Source organism: Trichoplusia ni, chromosome 11, assembly GCF_003590095.1.
Source record: "Trichoplusia ni isolate ovarian cell line Hi5 chromosome 11, tn1, whole genome shotgun sequence".
Taxonomy (NCBI): domain Eukaryota; kingdom Metazoa; phylum Arthropoda; class Insecta; order Lepidoptera; family Noctuidae; genus Trichoplusia; species Trichoplusia ni.
This window is the reverse complement of record NC_039488.1, coordinates 3,834,462-3,860,288: the sequence shown is the minus strand read 5'-3', so window position 1 is coordinate 3,860,288 and position 25,827 is coordinate 3,834,462. Positions and strand designations below refer to the sequence as shown.

The window sequence follows — 25,827 nt, the reverse complement described above, 5'->3', positions numbered from 1 at the left end:
GAGCCGGGTCTCTTCTTTTGAAGTACTTTACTTCGTGAATGACAAGAGATACAAATAATAATTATGCGCTTGGCACATAACACACAACTTTCTCACACTAGTAAGTAATACAAATAGTTTTGTATAATCACCGCTTTTTGATGACTTATAAGTACTAGCAGCAGAAATATTGTAAGGTGTTTTTCAATACTGCTTTTTTTATGTCATTTATTATCCCTTAATGAGAAAAAGTTCCAGTCTATTAGGAACATGCGAAGATTTTAACAGTATCCAAGAACACTTAGTAAGTAAGTAGGCATTTAGACCTTATTATTAAATAAAGTGTCTGCATAATTTGTAGTAAATTGACAGTTGTTCACCACACATACTGAAAATAGTAATTTATAGAAATTGTTTTGCACATCCTTAGTAGTTGTAGCTTGTTATCCAAATTTATACAGCTAAGAAGATAAATATGGACTTAGTAAATACTAGGTTTTATCTTCATATCATTTAAATGAAACTACTTTTACGGATTTTATCGCGGTTTAATTTTAGATTTTAGTTCCCGACGTTTCGAAACCTTTGCAGGTATCATGGTCACGGGCAGACTGCCCGTGACCATGATACCGTCGAAAAATCCGTAAAAGTAGTTTCATTTCAATGTCTAATATTCGCGTAAACCTAAGAAACCACTTCATATCATTTAGTTTAATAAAACCTATTGAGTAGCGGAAAATGCAAAGGTACATAATAAATAGGACTTCTGAGAACCATAATTATAATAGTGGTTGTGAACTGCGCACCCGCAGTGTAAAGCGTGAGCGTGTAAGCTGAGCAGAGCCAGGATCCTACAAAGAGGGCGCACATTTAAAAATCATACCCTGTAATGTTTTAATCGCTCTAGGTGAGGGAGGGAGGGGGCGTCACTTCTCGTGCATACCTTGCTACTCTCTTATATGCCAAGTGACTCGTATCGAGTTGTGAGGTTAAACATCACTTATTGAAGTAGGACTTTTGTCTTTGCGAAAGAGACAACGCTACGAGCAGTGTAAAGCGCTCGCTTCCACAATTTCAACTGTCCTACCGTCGAGTCATATGTTACACGCGACCACCACTTCTCAAAATAGAATTTGCAGTTGTGAAAGAGAAACATAAGCACGCAGTGTAGCCTCATCTCGCTTCCCCTCTAACAGTCTTAAGCATTTAAAGCAAGGAATAATTTAGTGCAAAATCCGAAGAAGTAAAAAAAAATTCTTACTAAGTTAAAGATAATTGACAATCGTACTTTAACCTGGCCGATTAATTTGGTCAGAGTGTAATATGACATCATGCTATTATGGAACAAAAGTCGACGAAGATAAAAAAGAGGTAATGTCGATTGACGCAAGCATTTGTTAGTTTAGTTAGCACGTCACTCGAGAGTAACAAAGATTAACTTTTATCAATTTCAATTTATCTTATCATGGAAGGAATTTAATTATTATCATTTTCGTAATAAACTGATTAGATTTAAAGCGATTTAGAACAAAATATTGGAAGAATTGAGGCCATATCGACCCGCACTCGAGATATAGTTTTTATCGTAAGGTGTCATCACCATAAAGCAGGGTCGATTTTCGTGATTCTTTTTTAACATTCAAAAACACGGTTGATCAATAATTACCGACCTCTTTACATTACAAAAAAAAACCTTTTAAAGATGATATTTTTTACTAATTCAAAACCTTAAGTGTTATTAAACCTACGGTACATTAATATTTATCAACAAATATGTCGTTGAAATACGTCATCTCACCAGATAAATTGGTACCGAATTCAAAGTCAGCTCAGTTTTCAGCCACCTTTAAGTTTGCTCTTACTCTTTCACTCTAAGGTGGAATGCTGGGATATGAGACCTACTGTCTCTTAGAATAAAATTTTTTGAAGTTGAGGAAGTGTGACGGCGGTCTTCAACTCCAATTGTGGTCTCTCTTCCACAACTGCACTTATATATTAATAATTGGTTGTAACATTATTCCGGATTTAGGTAGGTACATGGGTTATTTTAAAGCCCCACTATATTAATGATTTATTTATTATTAAATATTTTTGTAAAATCTGCATTTTGCGCTAACATTTATCGTTGTCATACCTTGTTGTGTTTTTATTTTAAAATATCGTCACGTCCTTGCTCACTGGTGTACATAATATATAATTAAATTAATTTATTGTTATTTAAAAAGAGTCGTAACACCATATGTTAACATCATAAACAATAATTGCTCTATGGCTTAAGTCATTGTTTAGATTCCACTCGAAATTATATTTACGTATAGTAGTACCATATAAGACCATAATAATATAATTTATATCAACGTATCTGCGAAACGTAAGCCAAAGGAGCGTAAAAACACATACAACATTATAATATAACATTCAACCTTTCACACTCGGCACATTAAAGCATTGACGGTTGACAGTTTGGGCCCCAATTCCGCTATTTACAATTAAACAATTATTGCCATTAGAATAATCGAAATCGTTCCAAAATTGACACTATCCGTGTTATCTTAGCATTTTGTCTACTAGAGCATTCATTGTTTTGAGATTTTTTGTTCTGCCCCGAACATCGATAACATTAATTTAGTCATTTATGTATTTTTCATCTGTGGCACGATAATTGAAATAGCAAAATTGGGCCACTGTTCGTTAAGCGACGTAATGCGGTTTTTATCAGGCGCGATATAAGCTCGTCTGCTATTGGTCGTTGCTTATGCGCCGTCTGACTAATATTATAAATGCGAAGGTTTTTAAGTATGGATGGATGGAGGTTTGATACTTTCAAGTAATAACTACTGAATAGATTTTAATGAAGCTTTGCAATAATATAGCTTATACATCAGATTAACAGATAGCATAGATTGATATGAAAAATGGCGATTTTGGTTTTTTGGTAATACTACTATGCGTGACTATATACTGTAGATGATTTATAAATTTATAATCCCTTTGTAGAGTTTCTTATGCATATCTGACATTCGCAGTACAAAAGAACATAGTTCTGAAATTAGTATAATAAAATTGAATATTAGATAATATGAATTTATAGCATTAACCATGTACAGTGTATGTTAACAATGCCTTAATACTCCAATTCAATACCTCCATGAAAAAACAATTAGTAAAATATGTATGATGTATTTTTTTAATATAACTATATTTCTTGAAGAGATGCACCATTCAATCTGATAATTCACATTTTCGTAACACGGAACGTGCATAAAATATCATTCAAACTATTTCATTATATCCTAACTATATTTCAATGAATATAAACGTAAAAAACATTACTAACTTATGCTACGAGGATTAGTATTTGCTAGTCGGGGGTCCTTGATCTCGGCAACTCGTCGCCGAAACAATGTTTGTTGATGGGATCCTTGTAGGAATTTTCGTGGAGGACGCTGTGTGAGCTGGTGCGACACTTCGTAAGGCACAGCTCGTAGTCGTCGCTCAGTGACCGGAACAACACGTTTTTCTCCGTCGACAGTTTAGATAAGACGACCTCTAGCATATCCCGCTGTGGACAGATAAATGAGAATTAATTTTAACTATTGTTCTTATTTTGTCCAGCAGTAGGAGGACAAAGGCTGTGGATGACGATGATGATTGCTTTTATGCGACTTCATAAGCGAACTTCGAAATTTATTAGACATACAAAAAAAAATTTAACAGACGACTCCCGCATTAATGTGTTTAATACTTGTGTCGCGGCGTGTTTTTCAAAAACTCACGATTACAAACTCAGAGTCAGTACAAGCCTCCGTCGACAACACCAAACGATTGCCCTACGTGGGGATCGAACTCGCGACACGTCGCACATTGTCCAGTAAACCACTCCGCTATCCGTGCAGTTGAAATTGATCAGTTCTTAATTTACAAATATGTTTCCGATATTGAACAGCAAAATGTTTTGCCCTAACTATGGAACAAACCTACTTTGCTTCATTCAATATTCAACAGACAAATAGCCCATTCGATTCTACAAATGTTATTCTCCATCGGTACAACAATCGTCTTTAGTAGAATGTCAACATTATGACTAAGTTAGGCAGCGGCGGCAGGGCGGAAGGTCTTAACAAAATGATCTGTGTACTGGCTACTTCAAAAAATGAACAAGCTTTTTTTTAGATATAGTCTTATTTATGAAATTAGTTTAGTAACTAACTTTATTTGAATTTGCAAATAAACAAGTGTTAAATAGACTTCAAAAATTTTAGAGGCGCGAGGCCAATGCAAGGGCAGTGCCCCGGGCGATTGCCCTGTTCGCCACCCCCTAAGGCCGCCACTGAAGTTAGGCCAGTCGAACTAAATTCCAGTTTAAGAACTTATAGGCATGATTGATAATCCCAAATGGAGTTTCCTGAATAACTTGATTTCAGATAAAAATTACTAAAATACAAAATTATGTACATTTTTTTGCAAATGGTTTCACTATACATTATTTATTAAAGTGAAAATTACTTCGGCACATTTTTTTATGAAAATGAGTAGTGCAGAAGCCAAAAGAAAAATGAGTAAGTAATAATTGTAGCCTAACTTAAAATCAGGAGGACAGAACGCTATTAGGCAATGAAGAAGTACAATAACTGGTTCTTGGGTGGAGATTGCGCATCTCCAAACGTAGTGTAGGGCGACCTGTAGCCAGGTGGGGTGATGGTATACGCAAGACGGCAGATATTGGAGAATAAGAGCTCAACTCTGAGGAGCGAGATTATTGGTGTGCCATGGGATTGGCCTATGTGGCTGCGGTCTAGCAGTGGTCAGAGACGGGCTGATGATGATGCACAAAAGATTTATACATACCTTACTGGGATCCAGACAACAGGAGACACAATATTCATATATGATACAGCAATTATTTTCAGAACAAGTTTCACAGCTATATCTGTCTGTAAAATCCGCTTCAGTATCACAGCAACCATTCTTTGTAACATCCATTCTTTGACATACGTAACCTGGAATAACATAATTTAAATCTTTATTAATTTTAATCAAAGACAGCTATTATGGAGGCCATTGTGCTTTTACTTCTCCACAGTTAGGGAGCAGTAAAGAGTGGGAGAAAAGACACAGATTAGTGTAATAGGTATAGATGTTGAACCATGCCAATTAGAAGAGAACTCTGAAGAATTTTTTTTCGTCTCCGTATTGTAGCATATTATCAATAAAAGATTAGTATTTGTTGATATTATTCTATGATCCCCATAGACGAATTTGAAACCATTATAGACGCATAAAGAACTGATTTAATTTACTTCATAATATTTGTTATCAATTCATAGCCAAGTTCGTAATTTTTTAGACGTGGGCTTATTTTCGTAAACAACTTCACGTCATGGTTTAAAAGGATGTATTGAAGAGATATCGACTTATCTGCTCAAAATATTCTTGTGAGTGGGAACTCATACAAATATTTTGTCATTATAAGTGTTTGACTCATCATAATATTATATGACTTTAATTTGCTTTTGTTGTTGACTCTTGATATTCAGATTTCAGAAAGGAATTAAGGATTACTAGAGAGTAAGAGAAACAATTGGAGATATGACTTATCTATATATATAAAAATGAAACCCGTTTCGCGTTGTCATGGCATCACGTGTGAACGGCTGAACCGATTTCGATAATTCTTTTTTTTTAATGTTTGTGGAAGTCCAAGGATGGTTCTTACGGAAAAAAATATTAAGAAAATCTCTCAGAAATATTGAAAAGTATACATTTAATTTTGCATATTTTAAAAAACGCGCGTTACGAATGTCATTTTTTTTTTTACGAATGTCAACGTCATTCACAGCCATAGACTATATTAAAAGAGCATCGTTTGTTCGGAAACGTGGTTACTTAATTAAGTTTGTTCGGAAACGTGGTTACTTAATTAAATTCTATTGCACTATTTTATAATTTTTTGAAAATAATACAAATAGTAAACCTATACAAATTTCGCATATCCTATTTAGTAATCTGTGGTAGTATCTGTTTCCCTAACTTGACATTGGCGTCATTGGCGAATGGCTGAACAGCCAAGCCAGTTAAAAAAAAAAAAACTGTGGTAATCTGTGGCATCACATCCATAACCGCTTTCTAAGTTTTTGTTTTGTTATAAAGACTAAGAAGTTTTTTGTTTGTTAATTACGGTAAGTTGACAGCTTCATATCGATTTTTGGTAACTTTTGGTGACTACATAATATTACAATTTGGTTGTACAGAAAATATATGAGAGCTTTTTATTTTCAGTTTTTAACCAGACGTACAAATTTAGGCCGCAGAACTCAAAATACGGCAAGTCAAAGAAATCTACGAGCAAATCAAACTGATGAGCAACGCGAAGCGCGAAATGAACTTCAACGGAATCGAAATCGACATAGAAATGTTGTGTTTAATCCCCACAGAGCTGCATTCAGTTATAATAGGATATGCGAAATTTGTATAGGTTTACTATTTGTATTATTTTCAAAAAATTATAAAATATGAAAGTTGAAACTGAACGATTGACATTTATCAGGTTGAACCGGGCAAAACTCCGTTCCGAGGAATACATTCATCTTCGGGATGCCATTACTGCTGATGGAAATGCACAGAATGTTGGCAGAACAACTATTCTCTAAACACTATTATGAAAATATATATTTTGTTTTGTATTTAATAAAATTAGGTCCTTTTCAGATATGGCGAGACCAGGGAAATAGGGATTAATTTATATATGCAGGATATTATAGATTCCAGTTTAAATTGAATAGGTACTCATACCTAAGATAGGTCAACTATACAAAATAAAGTAGTGCATCAAAGCTACGCTAAGGCGGTACGAAGTTCGCCGGGTCAGCTAGTAATTGATAACGGCAGCCAACTTTTTATGGGAGTCCAGATCCTAAAACTAGCAAGAGGATGCAGGAGCATCATAAAAACTTTTAATGTGATTGAGTATTCAGACCAGCCACCACCTGCTCTATAGCAGAACAAATAAGGATAATCCAAAGTAGATTCATTACATCATACTATGGTCAAAACAATGCATTGCTCAATGGTAACCCAAAACTATTAAGTACTACCTGTTGTGTGTGACTTGCTCCGTATGGCAATGAATAACTATGTTAAGAGGATTTTTTAAAATGGACTAATAGTTAAAAAGTGCCTGCATATCTACCTGCCTTCCTATTTTCATTTCATAGGGTGATGGTATATATCCTATAGTCAAAATATAAGGGCTTTTCATCATCAAAGAAAATCTCTAAAGGTACCAGTAATTAAGGAGATTAGCGTGTTCAAACAAACAAATGAGGTATAATATAAATTATTTTTTTTGCAGAATTTTATTGTTAAGCTTACCTCTATCATCTACAAGTAATTGCTTTCCTTGTACCGAGTTTCTGCATATTAAATTGTCTATTGTATCATTATGTTCCTGAAGTGTTCTCCATACAAAGGGCTTCCGTTCAAATGCTACATCTTGATAAATCATACCTCTGCTGCTACCCTGTAAATAACAACCTTTAAGCAAATATGGACTGGCATAAAATAGTGCCAGCTTAGACATGAAAACAAGAATTTGAAAAACTATAAACATTTTACAAGATGGTTCATAATACTGAAACAAACACAAACATTAAGTTAATTATAATTAAATATTTCAATTCATAATGAACACGTTGGTATTTGGTGTATGATAACTATATTATATTATTCTTACTTCCTATTTCAATTTTTTTAAATGATAACTTATCTAGATGTAATTGATAGCTGATGTAATCAGACTGTATAGCCTAAAGGGGTTTTGTATTTATCAAAAGGGGTGACGAGCCACTAGGTAATATCTGACAAAGAACACAATACATAATAAATAGTACTAACCTCTCTGAGAAAACTGACAATGCAATAAGTTAATGAAGACGCGAAAATTATGCCTAACACTAGTCGTCTTCGTATGAAGCGCACCAAGGCGGCATACCACATTTTATATTCGGAATTAGTACTCAAATTACGAAACCGATTACAATAATGCGGAAATAAATTGAAAAATAATAACATCTTCAAACGTATGAATGCAGTGTGCGAATCAACACTTTCTCTAATGACATCTTAACTGAAACTGTTTAACATTATAATTTAACTGAAGTCGTTTCGTTTGTTCTACTAATTCTTATTATAGCAATCACTTTTAGTTGATATATATAATAAGTCTTGAGTTTTCATTGCACATAAACATCGAGAATTATTGCGAGTTTCAAGAATAACACACTTTGCTTCTGCTCAAGCTCAGCACAATAATCCAACACAGTGAACTGAACACTAAACAAACTGACATTTGACAGCTGCCAATTTGCGATTTGACATTGACATAGTTGACAACAAAGCTTGTGCTGCCAAGTAAAAATTAGGATATAATATTTGTTCTAACGAGCTAAAGTTCAAATTCAAATTCAAAATGTTTATTTGCATGTTAAGGTTGTACAGTTGTTAAATACATATAATTGAAGTTCAGCTTAACGGCCTTTTTCAGGCGTTGCAAAAGAGTGAGAGCTTATATTCTACTTACTATAAAATGACTGTTTATTACTTAAATTCTAGACATAAAGGCGTAGCCTCATGGTCGCTCGTCGCTCGTTTGCAGCGATAAATCTGATCACGTGATCCCACTTTTAAATTGCCCGCGTCTCAAAAAAGCGACAAAATATGGTCGAAGGAAAAGTAGCGACAAAGCTGAAAATGATGAACTACGGCCTTTGCAGTTGCTCGTCGCTCGTTTGCAGCGACAAATCTGGTCATATGATATGTAGCGATAAAGCTCAAAATGTTGAGCTTTGTCGTTGTGTTTTTTTGCCTCTAATCTGTATCGATTCATTATTCAATAAAACACGATGACACACAAACCAGGTTCTTAACGCACTGTGCAGCGACTGCATGAGGCAGCGACTTTTCGAGTCGCGGGTAATTTGAAATGGAGTCACGTGACCATATTTGGCGCTGGAAACGAGCGACGAAGGACTCTATAAGGCTACGCCTTTAGCTCGTTAGAGCAAATATTATACTCCTTCAGCTATGGGTACTGCGTATTAACATGTTGAACTGGAGGAGTTGTCTGAATCCCAGTTTGGTTATAGGGCACGCCGGTCAACACTCGACGCTCTGGGTATCGTAAAGATGTTCGCCGCGAAGTCTGTGTCGTGTTGAGAAATAGCGTACTCGGTATCGCTCAACATCAGCGATGCTTTCAATTCGCTACCGCAAAAGGGCATTGAGGCGGCCCATATCATGGAGTACCGCTATATTTGCAGCATGATTTATCGCGTATTCCAGTGTATTCGGCTTTCACTGGCAACCATCGGTGCGGTGTTCTACAGGGTCATAGGATCTCTGCTGTGGAACATCGGGTACGACTGGGCCAATCGAGTCGCTGTACTCCCAGCAAAACAGGTCGAGTATTACGCAGATTACTCCAGTCTTCTCTATTACTCAGATTACTAGCTTTGGAAAAGACCGAAGCACTGGTGCTGTGCGGCCCTCGGAGCCGATTATACATTGGAGGACGCGACCATCCCACTTTCGGGCACGATGAAGTACCTGGGAGTTGGGATTGGTCCTCGACAGAGGATTGAGCTTTTTACAGCACTTAAAATGGCTAACGCTGAGACTACGGGCTGCCGCAGGTCTCGGGCGTCTCCTACCAAACATTATGGGCCCTGATATCGGGAGTCGTCTCCTGTAGGTCTCGGTCATTTGGTCTGACGCAATGACGGCCAAAAAGCGAGCAGTTTTGCTCAGCTTACAGCGCGCTGTCGTTAATAGAATCGTCCGCGTTTTTCGGACTGTCACTTATGAAGCTGGGTGTGTCTTGGCCGGCAATCAGCCCTGGGAATTAAGAGTTCATTCTAGCGAATCTGTCAGCGGGACGGGCTACGGTGGGGCAATCCAACCCATGCTTGTAATCGTGGGTGGAGAGGAAATCGGGATGAAAATGTGTTCATCAGGGGTTTTTTCGTGAAGGAGGAACAAACATCCATACGTACAAATTTTCGCGTATGTAATATTAGTAGGAAGTAGAATTTTGCATTGATGAATCAGTCATTAGAATGTAGTTGTATGTAGTTTGAATAGGTACATATTATGTAGATAAAAACAAACGATAATAAACGATAAATTATTTTTTATTTCGACTACATATTATTTAATATTTACAACGTCTTGTTTGGGAATTGTGCTTATGATACATTACGAGGGGCATTATGTATTCCTGCACCATCCGTCTAATTCCTGAAAGAAAAAGAAAATGGTCAGGACTTAAATTTTTAAGCTTTAATTTTTTGTTACACGATAACAGAATGCTCAAAATACAATTTTCAGAATTACATAGTTTAAGGGACTAGAGTAAACGAAAAAAAATGTATGTTGTATTAAGTTTTATTCCAGGGTCCCGATTCTGCTATATACAAAGGCCGATGAATAAATGGCAGTTGGATTAAATATATAATTTATCCCTATTCTCTTAATCATTAAGCCAACACAATAATTGAAAATTCATTGTATTTTCCTTGTGTGTACCGTCCCATTAAATTTCCAATAATTGTGTAGGAAAAATGCTTAAGAGAATACGAAAAGTGTAATTTTAAGCCAATTTTCATTCATCGGCTATTGTAGATAGCAGAATTGGGGCCACTCTAGAAACTGTCACACATATTACCTGGCACAGGAAGCTGCAATAAGAAGGGCTTCTGGATTTCGAACAGACTATGTTCGTTATTTTTCCACACACACAGCAGCTGCCGTTGCTGGTATTTTGGGCTTTTGGATTCAATGACATAACATTGGATATAAATGGCATTTGTGGAGCTACGTCTTCAGTCATTCTAGTTTGTAAGTTTAAATTAAGCTGTAAAAGAAAAACACAAGGTAAGCAATGTGTTTTTTCTCACAAATGAATCTATATGGTGTGCAGGGGAAATTAATTACACAGAATATACTACAGTGAAAATAGTCTTTATATATCTTTAAATTAAACATTAGGAAAGCTGGCTGGTGACAAACCTCTTAATCTTGGAACCATGTTCAACCTAAATTTGTGGGCTCTGTTCTGTGAATTGTGAAGTGATGGAAAGATATAAGAAAGTTTTTTAAATCAGTATAATGACAATGCGGGTAGTTCTACACTTACCATATTTTGAGGATTGATGTTTTCATTCATTGCGCTGACCCATCCAGAAGAGTGAATTTCATTGTTTGATTGCTTTTGTCTAAGTTGAAAGTCGGCTTGGCAATTCTTACGTAGATGTTCAATATTCCGAGAACCTTGAATTGGTCCCGCCTTATTTTTAATTGGATTGGTTCTAGAATTATGTGTCAAACTATATGGAGTTAGGCGACAATTCAATTTTAAATTATAGTTCTGTGAATTATTTGTTTGATTGTCACTCGCATGTGTCTTAATTCTATTCGTTGACCCAGTTTGGTAAGTGGCATATGCTTGGTTCTGGTTTTGAACTCCTTGACGTTCCACCGTGTTGTGATTTTGTGTTTTGAGACAATCTATGAATATTTCTCGATTAACATTCACTTTCACACCTGTACTTTTAGAAGAAAATACACACACGTTGTCAGTTTTTGGCTGCCTTTGGGTAGGAGTTGTTTCAGAAAATGGCCAGTTGTTTCTTAATGGTTTACTTAAACATTGTTCTTTATGTAAGCCTAAGTTCAAACCTTTTCGATCAATTATCGACTTTTTAAATTTTGACCATATCAGTAATTCAATAAAAATTGGTTCCAAGTGACCTCTATGACATGTTCCTAATCCAGGTTTATTATTGGCTATCGTAACAGTGTTTTGTAAAAATATATTTGTAAAATATTTGTTATGCTCTTGAGGAATTATTATCGATACCATAGTGTGGTATGACAATTCAAAGTAATGGTCTTTGAGTTGAATGAATGCTTCTTTTCTTTTCTGGTAGTCATCTCCATCTCTTTTATTTAGTCTATAGTGATAAAAAGAAACCATGACACTAATTAAATTTTCAGATAACGTATTTAGTAAATCACCTCCAAGAGATGATGGCGCTCTGGTAGTATGGTCATGATGATGCGCAGCGTACTGTTTAATCTGTATAGTTTCGTTTTGAGCTCCAAAAGTAAAACAGGTGGGTTGCTCGAAAGAAGCCTCAGAAGAAATTTTGCATTGGCATACAGGCTCATTGAAAATATTGCCTGGTTTCTCTATTTGAAGGTTTGGCATGGTTTTATCTAGCTCATTTTCTTTTGATTGGTTCCCAGTGCGGCAAGTTTTATTCAACAAGTCCTTTAGTGTAGCGTTCATAAGTTGTTTTAAGAGGGTTTCGTTTGAATCTTTAGAATTTTGTTGCGATTCCGTTTCAATTTGAAGATTCTTCGTTCTGCTATTTTCTTCTAGAGTTGTATTATCTTGCTTATTACTATCAGTCTCGAAATTACCTTCCTGATGATTTTCATTAACAATTTCTAGATCATCATCACTGTCTTCAAATAATAAAGTAATTTTAACTGGGGACTTAAAGTCAAATTTCGCCATTTGATCCAGTACATTTGCTATAACAAAACATGAATGCCTATTAGTATTGGCCTGAAGATAAACTGTTTTTAAAGTTTGACCCAAATAATTACTTGTTTTGCCAAAGTAAAAATATATGTAGGTGGGAAAATAATCTTACTTACCACTTGCCATTTTTCCAAAATTTTAATTCTATTGATGACTACGAATCTGTGGACAAATAATAAGATATACTGATTATGTGAATCAAAAATTATATTCCAATGTAATATAATAATCTACACATGTTTGTATAATTTGTGAAATATTTAGGAATTAAAGAAAGAAAGGAATGGATTTTTTTTTGCCATAATAAATTGGCATAAATTGGCCATTGATTCAAGCCCTTATCCTACTAATATTATAAATGCGAAAGTTTGTCCGTATGGATTTATGAGTTTGTTCCTCTTTCACGCAAAAACTACTAAATGGATTTAGAAGACTTGGTACACAGACAGTTTTTATACCGATTTTATGTTCCCGTGGGTTCAGCGGCTAGTTTGCTCCCCTCTTGCTGTTATATACGACTATTAGCCCTCCATGTACTTTAAGTCTCTTTATTCTTTATTATGTATCCTTTTTATACATGGAACAATCATTTACATAATTCTGTTGTGAACAACCATTACATAATTATATTGTAAATAGATATAAGCACCATGTTATTCATTTATGTTGTAATTGGTTAAGGACTTCATTGGTCCACGATAGTTATTGTCTTCACTAACTAATCATCATTAATTTAATTTAGTTTTCCCATAAGATTCTTACTACACAACCTTAGTTCCTTTCGTTGTCAAATCCTGTTTCCAACATTAAACTCGTAATTTATATCGCGACGATCGTTGCCGTTCCGACTTCAGTTATAGATATTAAGCAGTGATCGATAGCTGTTCCCTGGGGTTGTACTCAAATCCTTTGCCATTTGTTAGTTTGAATCATTGATACGCCTGGGCGAGAGGTTTGACATTTGAGCAGCTGATTTGGGTTGACAATTAATGTTATTCTTGCTTAACACGTTATTATAAGCTCGTTTATGAAATTCCGATATGACATGACCTGGTTTTATACCGTACGTACTTGCTTAAGTTAAAATTTTCATTTGTTTCAATTGGATTCGAATAAAGCGATAAAGATAAACTATTCTACGGTAGCTCATTGAGAAAGATACTTGAAGATGCGAAAGGTGGAAAAAGAAATGTTTTAGATACGGTATAAATCCTCATGAAGGTCCTTGGCACTGGGGAAGACGTAGAGGGGTGTCGTATTCTTGCGACGTACCCAGTAAAACCAGTCTGGAGTCGTGGGTTAAATGTCTATCGCTAAAATGTTGGAGAATATTAAAGTTATTTTTTGTTATTAAGAGCAAACAACAAGCTAGCCTTATGTTATCGGAGTTGTGGAAAAGGGACGCTGCTCTGCGTTGCTTCCAGAGATACATCAAGAACTAATTATTTTATGAAGATTGACTGATGAAAAAGGCCGCTTAACAAAACAAACTATCATAATTTTTATTAAATGATTCAACGATTTACGCACGCGTATTTATCGGGGTCGCCCGACTAGTATCGCGACCCGTAGCGTCGGCTCATGATTAAGAAATCAATTTTATGAGATACCAGCTGATCCGAGACAAACGTTTTTTGCGTCATTTCTAGCGGTTTTCGGTGAAGAAATGACATTACATATGAACAAAAGTTAGCGGTGGACAACCCTCATCAATTGGGGGTATAAAACACAAATAGAGCCGATACTCAGACTTGCAAAATGTGCCTAAAATATTCCATAGCAATCGTTCAAGCCGTTTCGGATGACTATGGTAACTAATATTGTGACGCGAGAATTTAATAAATAAATAAAGATTATCATAATATCGAAAATACTGACTAAAAAAATTCACTACACACCCACACACACTATTAATTTCATAAACTGTGTGATGGAGTATCTTTTTAAATAAACAGATTTATAAATTAAAAAAAAAGCGAATGTTTAGTAATTTTTGAAACTAATGTAATGTCAGCTATTCTTAAACAACTTCAAAACGTAAGTCTTCAATTCGCCAGTGAATTTTAATTTAACCACAGTATGTTCTTCACAATAAATCACATGTAGCAATGAAATGTAACATTATGTGAAGACCAAAATGTGTGTGAAACGAGCGTTTACAGTAAACAAGTTTACCTGAACATCTCGTTAGAGTGATGGTGCTAATAACATTGAGATAGCCGTGTGATGTTGCCGTTTATCGTTTTCAGGCTTTCAGTCGTCGCCAGGCCGCCGGGCGCGCCTTACGGTTTTCATGATTTAAGGAAAAGCGCGCGAATTTTCCGCAGCGCTACGTATTTTACGAAAAGTAATATCCAATTTAACTTCGCTTGCTAAGATGTGAAGTGATCAAAAGTATTTAGTGCTTTAATCAATCGGTAAATGCTTTCTTGACACGAAATTGTTGATTATTTGTGGAACTTTTCTTCGATTTGATTAACTAAAAAATATTTTGGGCTATAAGTTATTTAAAAGTACATTTTAAAACTTGCAAGAAAAGAAGAAAGGTTATAAACATTATCCAGAACAGAATTCAATAAGATCGAAGCGTAGTAATAAATTGTTTGTTAGATATTCAATTGGCATACAGTTTAATTATTCGGGAAGTGGAAAATAATAATAATGAAAGGTGAGTGTAGTCAGTAAGGTAATCAGATCATATTTACCTTCAACTTTCATTGTACGAGATTGTAAACATTTCGGAACCAAGAAAGCCTTATATCAATGCCGCCTCAAAGCCTTTTATCAATTCTAATTGAAGATCCTAATACGAGGACATTATTATTTTATGATTATATAATATCAGATTATATATTATATAATCAATATTAGATTATATATTATAAAATATCTATTGAAAACATCAAAATATTTAATAATCGGATGGTACACAGCAAAATATCGTTGCATTGTCGTACAGTTAATTCCTAGTCGCGCCTAAAGAAATTTTACTTAAAAACAAGGGCAAAAGAACAGATAGACAATCATACTAGACAAGACATGCTGTGATTATATAGAAGAACTGGCTGTTGCCCGCGACTTCGTCCGCGTAACGTTAGAAGATATAAGTTAGGAAATTTTGAACGTAAGTCCTCGAAAATGAATCATTTTCCCTGTTTTTTTCTACATTTTCCATTGTATCTTCGCTCCTATAAGTCGCAGCGTGATTATATATAGCCTTAAGCCTTCCTCGATGAATGGTCTATTTAACACACAAATAATTTTTCAATTTCAATAGTTCCTGAGATTAGCGCGTCCAAACAAAAAACAAACTCTTCAGCTTTAGACATATATATCAGTATAGATAACGCATGAAAATATGGATACACTATCCGTTCTCCGCTTCGACGTCAGTTCACGCTGTGAAGTATATTTATATCGAATAAAAGTACTCTGTGTGTGCACGCAACTTTTACCCGTTTTTGTAACATATTTCATTACGAGGAGCTCGTGGCTAAGCTATAACCGCATAAGTGATTCGATCACAGGTTAAGCTATGCTTGACGCGGTTGGTCCGTAGATGAATGACGATCTTTATCATAACGAGTTCCTCCGTGTTTCGGAAGACACGTTAAATTTTGGGTCCCGGCTGTTATTCCTACATCTTTCACAGTCGTTACAGGTAGTCAGAAGCTTGAAAAAGTGTGACAGCCAGTCTAACCAAGGGGTATCGTGTTGCCCAGTTAACTGGGTTAAGGAGGTCAGATAGGCAGTCGCTCCTTGTAAAACACTGGTACTTAGCTGAAACCGGTTGGACTGGTAGCCGACCCCAACATAGTTGGGAAAAGGCTAGGCCAATGATGAATGATTTCATTACTGATTTGCTGATATTAGTCAGAACGAAATGGTACCTATATCCTTCCGCAATAAATGGCCTAGCTAACACTGAAACTTTTTTCAATGGGATCAATAATTTCTGACTTTAGCTCGTCCAAACAAGCAAACAAACTCTTCAGCTTTATCATAACTGTTACAGCTATTGGTTAAGAATATTTTGCTATTCGTTAACAATTGCATCATTTGTTCCCGGATGGTAATAGACGTCCAATTAGATAGAATTTATATTTTAATAGACAGCGACGTAATAAATACTTATGCAAGTGTTTATGTATAAATATGTCATATTTAGCGATCTATATATAATTGGTAAATACTATGTACACACAAATTCGTGACTACTTTATTATTACAATTTATTGTGACCGGTAAAAAGATAATATTGATTCTGTTTGTTTACATACTTATTTATAAAGATATTGATAAGGTAGCAACAGACGCTGAACTGAACTGTTTACTGATATATTTATTCACATACATATCATATTGTTAAGTCATAATAAGTAAGTGGTTTATGTGTTTTGTTTTTTTGCTATCTTTGCTAGTTGTGTGTTAATTATTGGACCATTCATAGTACAAGTTTAAAGCCCAGTAGTTTTTGGTTGCTGTTACTTATTAATAGCTCTGGATTTTAATGCTTTACTGATTGAAAAAAAAATGTTTAATGCAGAAGGTTTAAGAAAACGAAGCATAGGGACCCGCGTAAAAGAACACATAGCTGACGTCAAACACCGCCGCTCAACGAAGTTTGCAGTCGCCGAACATGCTGAAGGCTCCAGTCATTATATTAGTTTTGATCAACCACAGTTCCTCGCTAAAGAGTTCAAATTCCTACCAAGGATGTTTCGCGGGGCTATTGAGATTTGAAAACACCCTAATTTCAATAGACAAGATGGCTGGAAAAAATCACCTACTTGGGACCCAATAATACAAAAACTCAAGGCTAAACCCAAGAGCACCACTGCAATAAATCACGACACAGTGAGCTCATACTGCGTAGGTCAGACCACAAATAATTTATTAAAATATGAAGATAGAACGAGCAACATCTTCTGTCAAGACGAACACCATCCCAGTCTGCCCGTGACCATGATCACGGGCAGACTGGACAGCAAAGGTGTCGAAACGTCGGGAACTAAAATCAAAAATTAAACCGCGTTAAAACCCGCAAAAGTAGTTTCATTTCAATGTCTAACATTCGCGTAAACCTAAGAAACGACTAAATAATTAAACAATTAATTTAACTTAAATTATAATGAATCGAAAATAATCCAATCCAAAATTGCAATGTACGCGCTGCACTGGGCCCCGATACAATGGCCGATGAATGAATGGCAATTGGATTCAATTTGAAATTATTCCTATTATCTCAAGCATTTTACTAATACAATATTTGGATGTTAATTGTATTGACCTTGAGTATACCGTCCCGCTCTGAATTTGCAATTACAATTTCTAATTATTGTGTAGAAAATGCTTAAGAGAATACGAAAATTGTCTTTTGAAAATTGAAAATTGAATTTAAGTCAATCATCATATTTCATTCATTCATCGGCCGTTGTAAATAGCAGAATTGGGGCAAAAAAATAGCATAAAATATATTGATTTTGAGTCGACAACATATATCCGCAAAATTCGGATTACGGAGAATTTAGTTAAATTCTGATGGCAGACAAACAAACCTCCGTCGCCAACTTTACCGTTGACGTTTTGCGAAAATATTGTTATAAACACTTTTTATGATTAAACTATTTTGAATGATATACTCTTCGTATATAACAAAGAGTATATAATAAAAAGTTTTATTAGCATAAAGAGTGAATGACGTGTGAATGATGGGCTAAATCTTGATTTAGTGAAATCGAACGTAATTTTAGGACGTGCAAGATAACACCGATGAGATTTAAGTTAAATGGGCTGAAGAGCGAAATCTAGCGTTAATAAAATCGAGATTTTAGAGAATTTGCTGCAAGTGGACCTAAATCAAAGAGCAAATTCGCACATGTATTAACTATGTCAGTCGTCGTAGAGTGATATTGAAGTAGATTATTAGTTTGTAACCGTGCTTGTGCACAAATTAATTCAATAGTTTTCAGATATTGCTTTAAAGTTCTGTGATAACTAAGTATTTTTAGACCAAGCAAAATGGTCTGACTCTGGTTAACAATTTCATTATTGATTGGCAAATTAATTTAAGGGTTTCGTATAACTAAATAAAATCATGTCAAAAATCCAGCGTTACTAAACAACAGAACAAACGTTTAAATTTAGTGATAGTATTAATTCAGTAGCCTACCTGAGATTCTCTCTCGAAAACCTTGCTAGCTCTTTATCACAAATGTCGTAACATGTAAATACAAGTTAAGAAACCACATGGAGACAACTAGACACAATTTTTGCATTAATAGGTCACTGGATATTGAACCCAAACTTTTTAGAGTTAGCACAAACAGCACAACACGCAACAGTGCTCTCCTGAGCGTAATAAGTATATGAATGAGGCGTGTTAAGGCTACGATATAGTGAAAACAAGCTTGACGGCGCGTGAGCAAGATAAAACATACATTATTAGCGAAAACAAACAGAGACAGCTATTAGTTTGTTGATACCAAGTTTCAAAACTTGTATTGAAAGTACGTAAACGGTTAGTGCACTGTACTATTATCCATAGTATATAATATATTTTTTTATACATATTATAAAGCTAAAAGTATCTGTCAGTCTCGCTTTCATGCCAAACTTAAAACAGATTGTAATGAATTTGGTACACAATATTTGATTTAAATACTGTTTGATCACAAAAAGTACTGAATGGATTTTGAGGAAACTTTGCAGTAATGTAGACTACGTTTTATCCCGGCATTATTTATTTGTTTATTTACTTATATGGATCACCAACAAAGAATACACCTTACATGCTATACAAGAGAAAAAGAAGTTACAGAGTTTTTGCGCTTTCTTAATTACAGGTGACCACATCATGCATAATAAGCCTTGTGAGCTTAAATAAAGAAAAAAACGTGGTAACACATACAAAAGATGACAATTAAAATAAAAATTGAATTAAAAACAAACATTTGAAATAAAAATATATACATATATACACTGTTGATATAATACGTAAGGAGGTACGTCAATAAGTCAATCAAAAAAATGGCTGACAATCATTTAGTTTTAATTTAATTGTTCAGTTATTAGTTTTCTGAATACATTATCATGGAAATGCGCGCTGTAAACAAAAGTGCACGTCCTATCTTTTATGAAACAAGTTAAAGATGGGTATGGTATTATTTTATATACATTAATACCATTAATTTGTTGTCTAATAACGTAGTTTAAAATCTAAATACATTATTACATTGTGAAGTATTTGATGCGAAGGTCACTTGTACTACATATTATAACTCTACTGTAAACTGTTTTGTCACGAAGTCCATGTTTAAATATAATATTTAAATTAGAAATTAAATTAAATTTGCGAGTAAACATTAGTCATTGGCTCTTCATTTATAATAAATGTGAACAAAATGAGGATGTAGTCTGTCTATTATTCGAAATAGGAGAATAATATTTAGATAAAGCCAATTATTTATGGGGAATTTGGTGAGTCACTGGCTTTTGTAATTTTAACAGCCTTTGTTTGTGTCATAATAAAGAATAAATAAAATGCTCAATAATTATTGCGGATGGATCAAACGATATTCCACGATAATCAAATGATATTAGTCAACATCCCGTTGACTAATATTTTTTGGTCTATCCGCCTATGCATACGTATCCCGTCCTGTGTGATAATATAAATACACACCTAAATATAGTTTAACGCCATAAAACGAATCAATTTCAAATCTTACTGTAGCTATTATTTCTCGTGTAAAAAAACTGCCACAGAGAACCGAATTAAATCTATGTTTACAAGAGATGTTACGATTTCCCTCGATCAAACGGCGCATGAGTTTCGCAAGAGCTTTGTTGCGGTATTGCTAGCGCAAAATGTTTAGGTCATTTAAAATTAAATAACCCAGTACTAAGGTTTAAAACTGCACATCCCAATCCGGCCAGCCGGTTAATAAAGATGAATGTTGGTAAGCTCATAATTAAAGAATGGATGGAGCATTTTGGCTAATAATTAATAAAAAAGAAAATTCGTCAAGGTGATGCGTCAAGGCTACATTTTATCTCTGCATTGCCACGGAAACAGGAACAGCCGCGCGATTGTCGAATCAGAAATAAGGAAGATACTGGTAAACAGCGGGTACATTACAGTAAAATGGATGTGGTGATCAGTTTAAAAACTGAATGTTACTTGCTCAGCAAACCCATTTCCCTATGCCGTGAGCCATTGTTGTTGTTTACTATGTAGTCACGTAACGACCACGCTTAGACCTTACTGGCCACGCAACATTGTATTCTTTAACTTACAATACTCCAACTGCATTTTTGTCACGTGCTGTTCAAATTACAAACTAGGCTACGGCTATGACTTCTTCAGATGTTGTAACGCTTAATTTTATTTCCCATTTCTCCATCTCCACACCACAGGGCGACCTTTCCACATGTGTGTTGATTAACTACATTGTCTAATGGCTAAACTAAAAGACAGACGGGAATGACTGGCTCTACCTTGTGTCTTTGATTGTCCTATTTTTGTATGTTATTAGCCTCAGTTTAGAGTCGTGACTTTGTTAGCTACTAAATTCTAACTACATCAGATATACATCGGAAATTCGGTTCATCAAGACCCATGTCCAAAAAAAAAACCTAGGTAGAACGTTCCTTATAAAAAAAACGGGAAAACTGTGTCTCGTACCACATCGGTAGTCATACCACGTTGTACGAACTCATTTTATTTTTTTAATTTAAAGTATCCTTATACACCGTGATTTTTTAGTCGTCTTACAAAAGCAGCCCAGTTCATGTATCCAATGACTAGGACACGTTCATGATAAAAAAATAGGTATTTATGAGATTTGAATAAATTTAAAATGCAATTTAATCGTGTATAATCGCCTCTTTGTTTTCAAGGCCACACAGTTTCATTATGATCTGTGGACACTATGGTGGAACAGTTTTAGGACCTTTTTGTGCATCTTGAGATTTTACACATATTATGTATATTGTTAATCCTCGTAATTTTGTTTGTTCTCAGTAATATCGGAGGTCTTGGTGCTCTTCAGCGTGGTGTCAGTCGTGACTCCCGGGTTCCAGTTCCGTAGCAGGAATATATCAGACACATCAGTGAGCAAGCACTGCTCACTCAGCGAGTTCACTTCAAAGGCCGAGTGTAAACTGCTTCAATACCAACTAAACTGTCGAATTGGCTTGGTCAGCACCTGGTTACGAGGAATCAAGTAAGGTTTTACTGCATCTTTTATATTTCTAAGGTCCGATTTTTCAATAGCCAGATAACTTTTATCTGATGTATATGGCCGTTTGACATATTTTCTATACAAAAGCTGTCAAAACGTTAAACTTATTCGTCAGATAAAAGTTATCTGACGATTGAAAAATCGGCTCTTAGTTTATTAAATTACTAATTCGCTGTATGCTAAATTAAAGGAGTGTGTGTTGTCTTACCGATAGGGTATTTGAAAAAAAAAAACTGTTAAGTCAGTCAGATAGATTTTCAAAAGTGATTAGACACGTGTTTTTTCTTTTCTCTAGAATCTAGAAACAAAAAAGGGGATGATTTAAAATCTCAGGCGTACTGGTAAGTGTGACGTCACTTACAAGTACGCCTTTACTAGCAAGTAATGTCATTAGCTAGTACTACCAAAATTAAGAGCTTTTTATATTTTCATTTTTTTCCTTACTTTTATTGATTTGATAAAATACGTTTTCTTCACTATTTTTTTGCAATTTGCCTGACGGATATATGTAGGCTTTTTATATCATTTGATTTAGTCAAATACCATATGTTCAGAGACTGAATAAATATTAAAGCACTCATATTAGATAATCGTGTTAATAATACGTAGATAATAAGAAAAAAAAAACAACATTAAGAGAGGAATTGCCCGAACTGATAAGGTCCACGCGAAATTCACAGAAAAACGCAAAACAATATAGCAACAAATTGATATGCTTTATTTTAATTGTAAACAATTAGGTCACTATAGTTGAAAATGTGATAAGCTTCTCTTAAATTGCTCTTATCGTTTTGAATTGACTCACCGAACTTCAAATTGCTATGAGGCTTTCAGATGTATAGAGTCACAGATACGAGTGACAACACAAAAAAGACCTGCTAAGTTCGAGTCGGATATGCACACCGAGATTCAATAAGGTGTTTTTGTATTTAAATTGTATGTTTCATAAAAAAATATTTCAATAAAATGATGAACTTAACTAAAAATAATCGGTTCCAGCAACAAGTCAACCTTGAAAGATAGACATATACTGTCTGTAAAACTTTTTTATACTAACTACTAGCTTTTAGCCCGCGGCTTCGCCCGCGTCGAGGTCGGTTATATCGCGTTTCCAAGAGAACTGTTCAAAAATTTGGGATAAAAACTACCTTATGTTCTTTCTCAAGGTCAACTCTATCTCTGTACCAAGTTTCATTAAAATCAGTTCAGTGGTTTAGAAGTGAAAGCGCAACAGACAAACAGAGTTACTTTCGCATTTATAATATTAGTAAGGATTAGTAGGGATTCGTAGAGATAACTATACTAAGTTTTTGTAATATACCTTTAGCATTTTTTTTTGTATAATGTAAGAGCTGATGTTCGCAATTCGGGACGTCGGGTATAGCTGTAAAAACATTAATCCCTTTGACGAAGAAGCCTATATGAAAATCCCAGGTGTCCGCAACCATCGAAACCGGTCCAGCGGTTTGAACGTGAAGATATACCAAGTATACACACAGATATATTTTGGCAATAATAATATTATTGTGATAAGACTCGGTATCCACACGCGGATAAAGTAGAGACTTGAGTCAGCTCTGACCGGAACTTTGATAAGTGTTCGTATATTGTGATAATGCTGATAACTTTTGTGACGGCCAAAATTATAATTATTTCCATTCATTCGAGTGTTTTCTATTGACGTTTAAGATTGCGGAAATGTCACTTGGCTTAATGGTTTAGAAAAGTACAATTAACGTTCAAACAGAAATAAGCTGTGTGCCTGTGGGTCTTTTTATTAATCGTTGTGATGTGGACTCAGATATCTGCAGAAATATTTTGCTACCCCAATAGAAAATACCTCAAAATGACCCCGTGACCTTTTCGATACTACGTCACATGTTTTAAGATGCAAATTCTATAAGCAGAGCCCATTAAAGAATAAGTATATTACGAAAGGATTTTTTTGATGCTCGTAACTGGGAGATAATTTTAGATTAATCCAAAAATAACAGCAATTTATTTATTCGAAAAGATTACATTTTGAGTTTTTTTTTTAAGTAATTTCATTTATTATTTGTATTTCTTTTTATACATTCAGATTTATCCCAAAAACTAATAAACCAACTCAAAAACTAATTTATATAAACATGTCATATTTGCCTCACGTATTGACACTTGTTAACATAGACGTACGATTATTTAAATATTAGCTGTTACCCGCGACTTTGTCTGCGTAATTTGCAAGTTGATTTGCAAAAAAAATAAAGTTTAATAATAACGATCATCGCAATAATGTAACGCAACTATGTATTATATATATATTACATCAATAACCACAAAATTTCACAAATGGGCACTGACTGAACAACTGTTTATGGTCTATGCTCATGCTTCTTTCAAATATTTTAAAGAGGCCGTTTTGCCAGTTTTTCCATCATCTCTTTGTTATAACAATAACTTACCGGTAAATTGATATGTGGAGATTTTAAAGTTGGTTTTGTAAAGAGTGGAAGATATAAATGAAAAAACGATCATTATGAACGATTTTCATATTTTACTCACGAGTGGACATGTTAAAAAATAACATAAAAAGTGTTATTAGTGGTCATCTGTAGAAAAAGATATCGTAGACGAGAGAAGAGAATATTTGAACATTTAGTGGCCAAGTCCAACTGGAAATTTTGTGACTGTTTGTGTTTAAATAAATACATAATTTACCAAATAATTTTGTAATTCTACAGAAGTTATACAAAATTTACATTTCGTAGAAATCGATAGGTACGGGCTGAACTTTAACCTTTGTTGGTAATATATTTTTCTAAATCCGAATTCCTTAAGATTGAAGACGTGGTTAGAATTGTATAATCAGTAATCTGCTAAAAAGATCTTCCAGACTTACATTACGCAATATTAGAAACTAAATTATTACTTAGCGACATTGACAGTTCTACACATTATAAGACAAAAAATATTTATTTGCATGATATGATTCTATTATCTACTCAGTCCCGAAACTGAAATCACATTGCAAAGAAAAAAAAAATGTCTTAAGTTAAAAAAATGTTAAGATATAATCATTAGATAATATTTTACAAGTTTTTATGTATGGATGTATGGATATGTTTGTTCGTCTTTGAAGCAAAAACCACTGAACGGATTAAGACGAAACTCGGTACAGAGAAAGTTTATAACCAGGATTAACACAAAATATAGTTTTTATCTCGATTTCAAGCCGGCGGCCAACAGCTAGTTTATCTAAAAAATTTATGTTTCTAGAAGTATAATCATCAGTTGTCTAGCACTCAAAGTTTGTACTTTTCTTAGTTTGAGGTGAGATGGTATTGTGTGAAAGTTGTTGAATATTGGTAGATTACTATAACTAGGTACTCCTAATTTTGCACATCATCAAACACATTTATATTAAGTCAGTCAGCAGTGTCGCATAAAATCCAACGCGAAAAGAGTATATTCTTCCTACATTGAGTAGATATTTTCTCTTCCTCATTGTCCTCATAATTGTTGTTATTTTTAGACGCGAGATAACACATCTTCGGTTGGTGGACTGGTCTGGCGAGTGCTTGAACGTCGCCCGCCTCCAATACCACTTCCCTGAGCTCGTCTTCTTAGAACTCATCAATTCCACAAGTCTGAGGAGCTTCAAGGGCCACTTCACGTCTCTGAACAAAATCGAGGTAAGGAACTACTATTGTTTTTACCTGCCTACCACCTCGCCTAAAAGTTAGATTGTTGAGTGTGCGAAAGAGAGGAAACTCTACACCGTGTAGTGTGCTGTCACACTTCTACGAATGCAATATTACTTTAAGACTTGGTGGTAAGGCGACGGACGAAGATTATTGTTAGTTCTCAAAGCGGTATCTTTTTGATCTTCGATTCAGTCGTGCGGACTTAGACAAGCAACTCAATATGCTCATACTTGTTTGGATATCAGTTTTACTATATTTATTATTTTGAATCTGATTTTAAAAAGTTCATATCGAAAATAATTAAATTATTTTA

General features: G+C 34.7%; 3 protein-coding genes across 3 annotated transcripts in view; 1 reads left to right on the top strand and 2 right to left on the bottom strand.

Annotated features, from left to right (window-relative positions):
• Window positions 1-674: 674 nt before the first annotated feature.
• On the bottom strand, window positions 675-8,312 carry LOC113498489 (UPF0454 protein C12orf49 homolog). Its single transcript, XM_026878499.1, has 4 exons — window positions 7,873-8,312; window positions 7,351-7,498; window positions 4,828-4,979; window positions 675-3,541 (listed from the first exon to the last, which is right to left on the bottom strand). Exons 1-4 carry the CDS (start codon window positions 8,047-8,049, stop codon window positions 3,341-3,343), a joined length of 678 nt encoding a protein of 225 aa, XP_026734300.1. The 5' UTR covers window positions 8,050-8,312; the 3' UTR covers window positions 675-3,340.
• A 1,838-nt stretch (window positions 8,313-10,150) lies between these two features.
• LOC113498487 lies at window positions 10,151-18,962 on the bottom strand. Its single transcript, XM_026878497.1, has 5 exons — window positions 18,756-18,962; window positions 12,700-12,745; window positions 11,171-12,573; window positions 10,700-10,888; window positions 10,151-10,272 (listed from the first exon to the last, which is right to left on the bottom strand). Exons 2-5 carry the CDS (start codon window positions 12,707-12,709, stop codon window positions 10,243-10,245), a joined length of 1,632 nt encoding a protein of 543 aa, XP_026734298.1. The 5' UTR covers window positions 12,710-12,745; window positions 18,756-18,962; the 3' UTR covers window positions 10,151-10,242.
• LOC113498488 (protein singed wings 2) overlaps window positions 14,601-25,827 on the top strand; it is a 43,824-nt gene continuing 32,597 nt past the window's right edge. Inside the window, exons 1-3 of the mRNA XM_026878498.1 lie at window positions 14,601-15,251; window positions 21,609-21,810; window positions 25,343-25,502. Of these exons, the coding sequence (XP_026734299.1) occupies window positions 15,245-15,251; window positions 21,609-21,810; window positions 25,343-25,502 (369 nt within the window). The 5' untranslated portion in view covers window positions 14,601-15,244. The remainder of the gene's footprint in view (window positions 15,252-21,608; window positions 21,811-25,342; window positions 25,503-25,827) is intronic.

Bases quoted from the DNA above. Each gene is read 5' to 3' on its own strand.
- LOC113498489 (XM_026878499.1), bottom strand. From the start codon at position 8,049: ATGTTATTATTTTTCAATTTATTTCCGCATTATTGTAATCGGTTTCGT. The intron at 4,980-7,350 runs GTAAGCTTAACA...ATGTTATTCCAG, and splicing joins ATTACTTGTAGATGATAGAG to GTTACGTATGTCAAAGAATG. The intron at 3,542-4,827 runs GTATGTATAAAT...ATCTGTCCACAG, and splicing joins GTTGTCTGGATCCCAGTAAG to CGGGATATGCTAGAGGTCGT.
- LOC113498487 (XM_026878497.1), bottom strand. The intron at 10,889-11,170 runs GTAAGTGTAGAA...TTTCTTTTACAG, and splicing joins ACATCAATCCTCAAAATATG to CTTAATTTAAACTTACAAAC. The intron at 10,273-10,699 runs GTAATATGTGTG...TTTTTCTTTCAG, and splicing joins ATTGCAGCTTCCTGTGCCAG to GAATTAGACGGATGGTGCAG.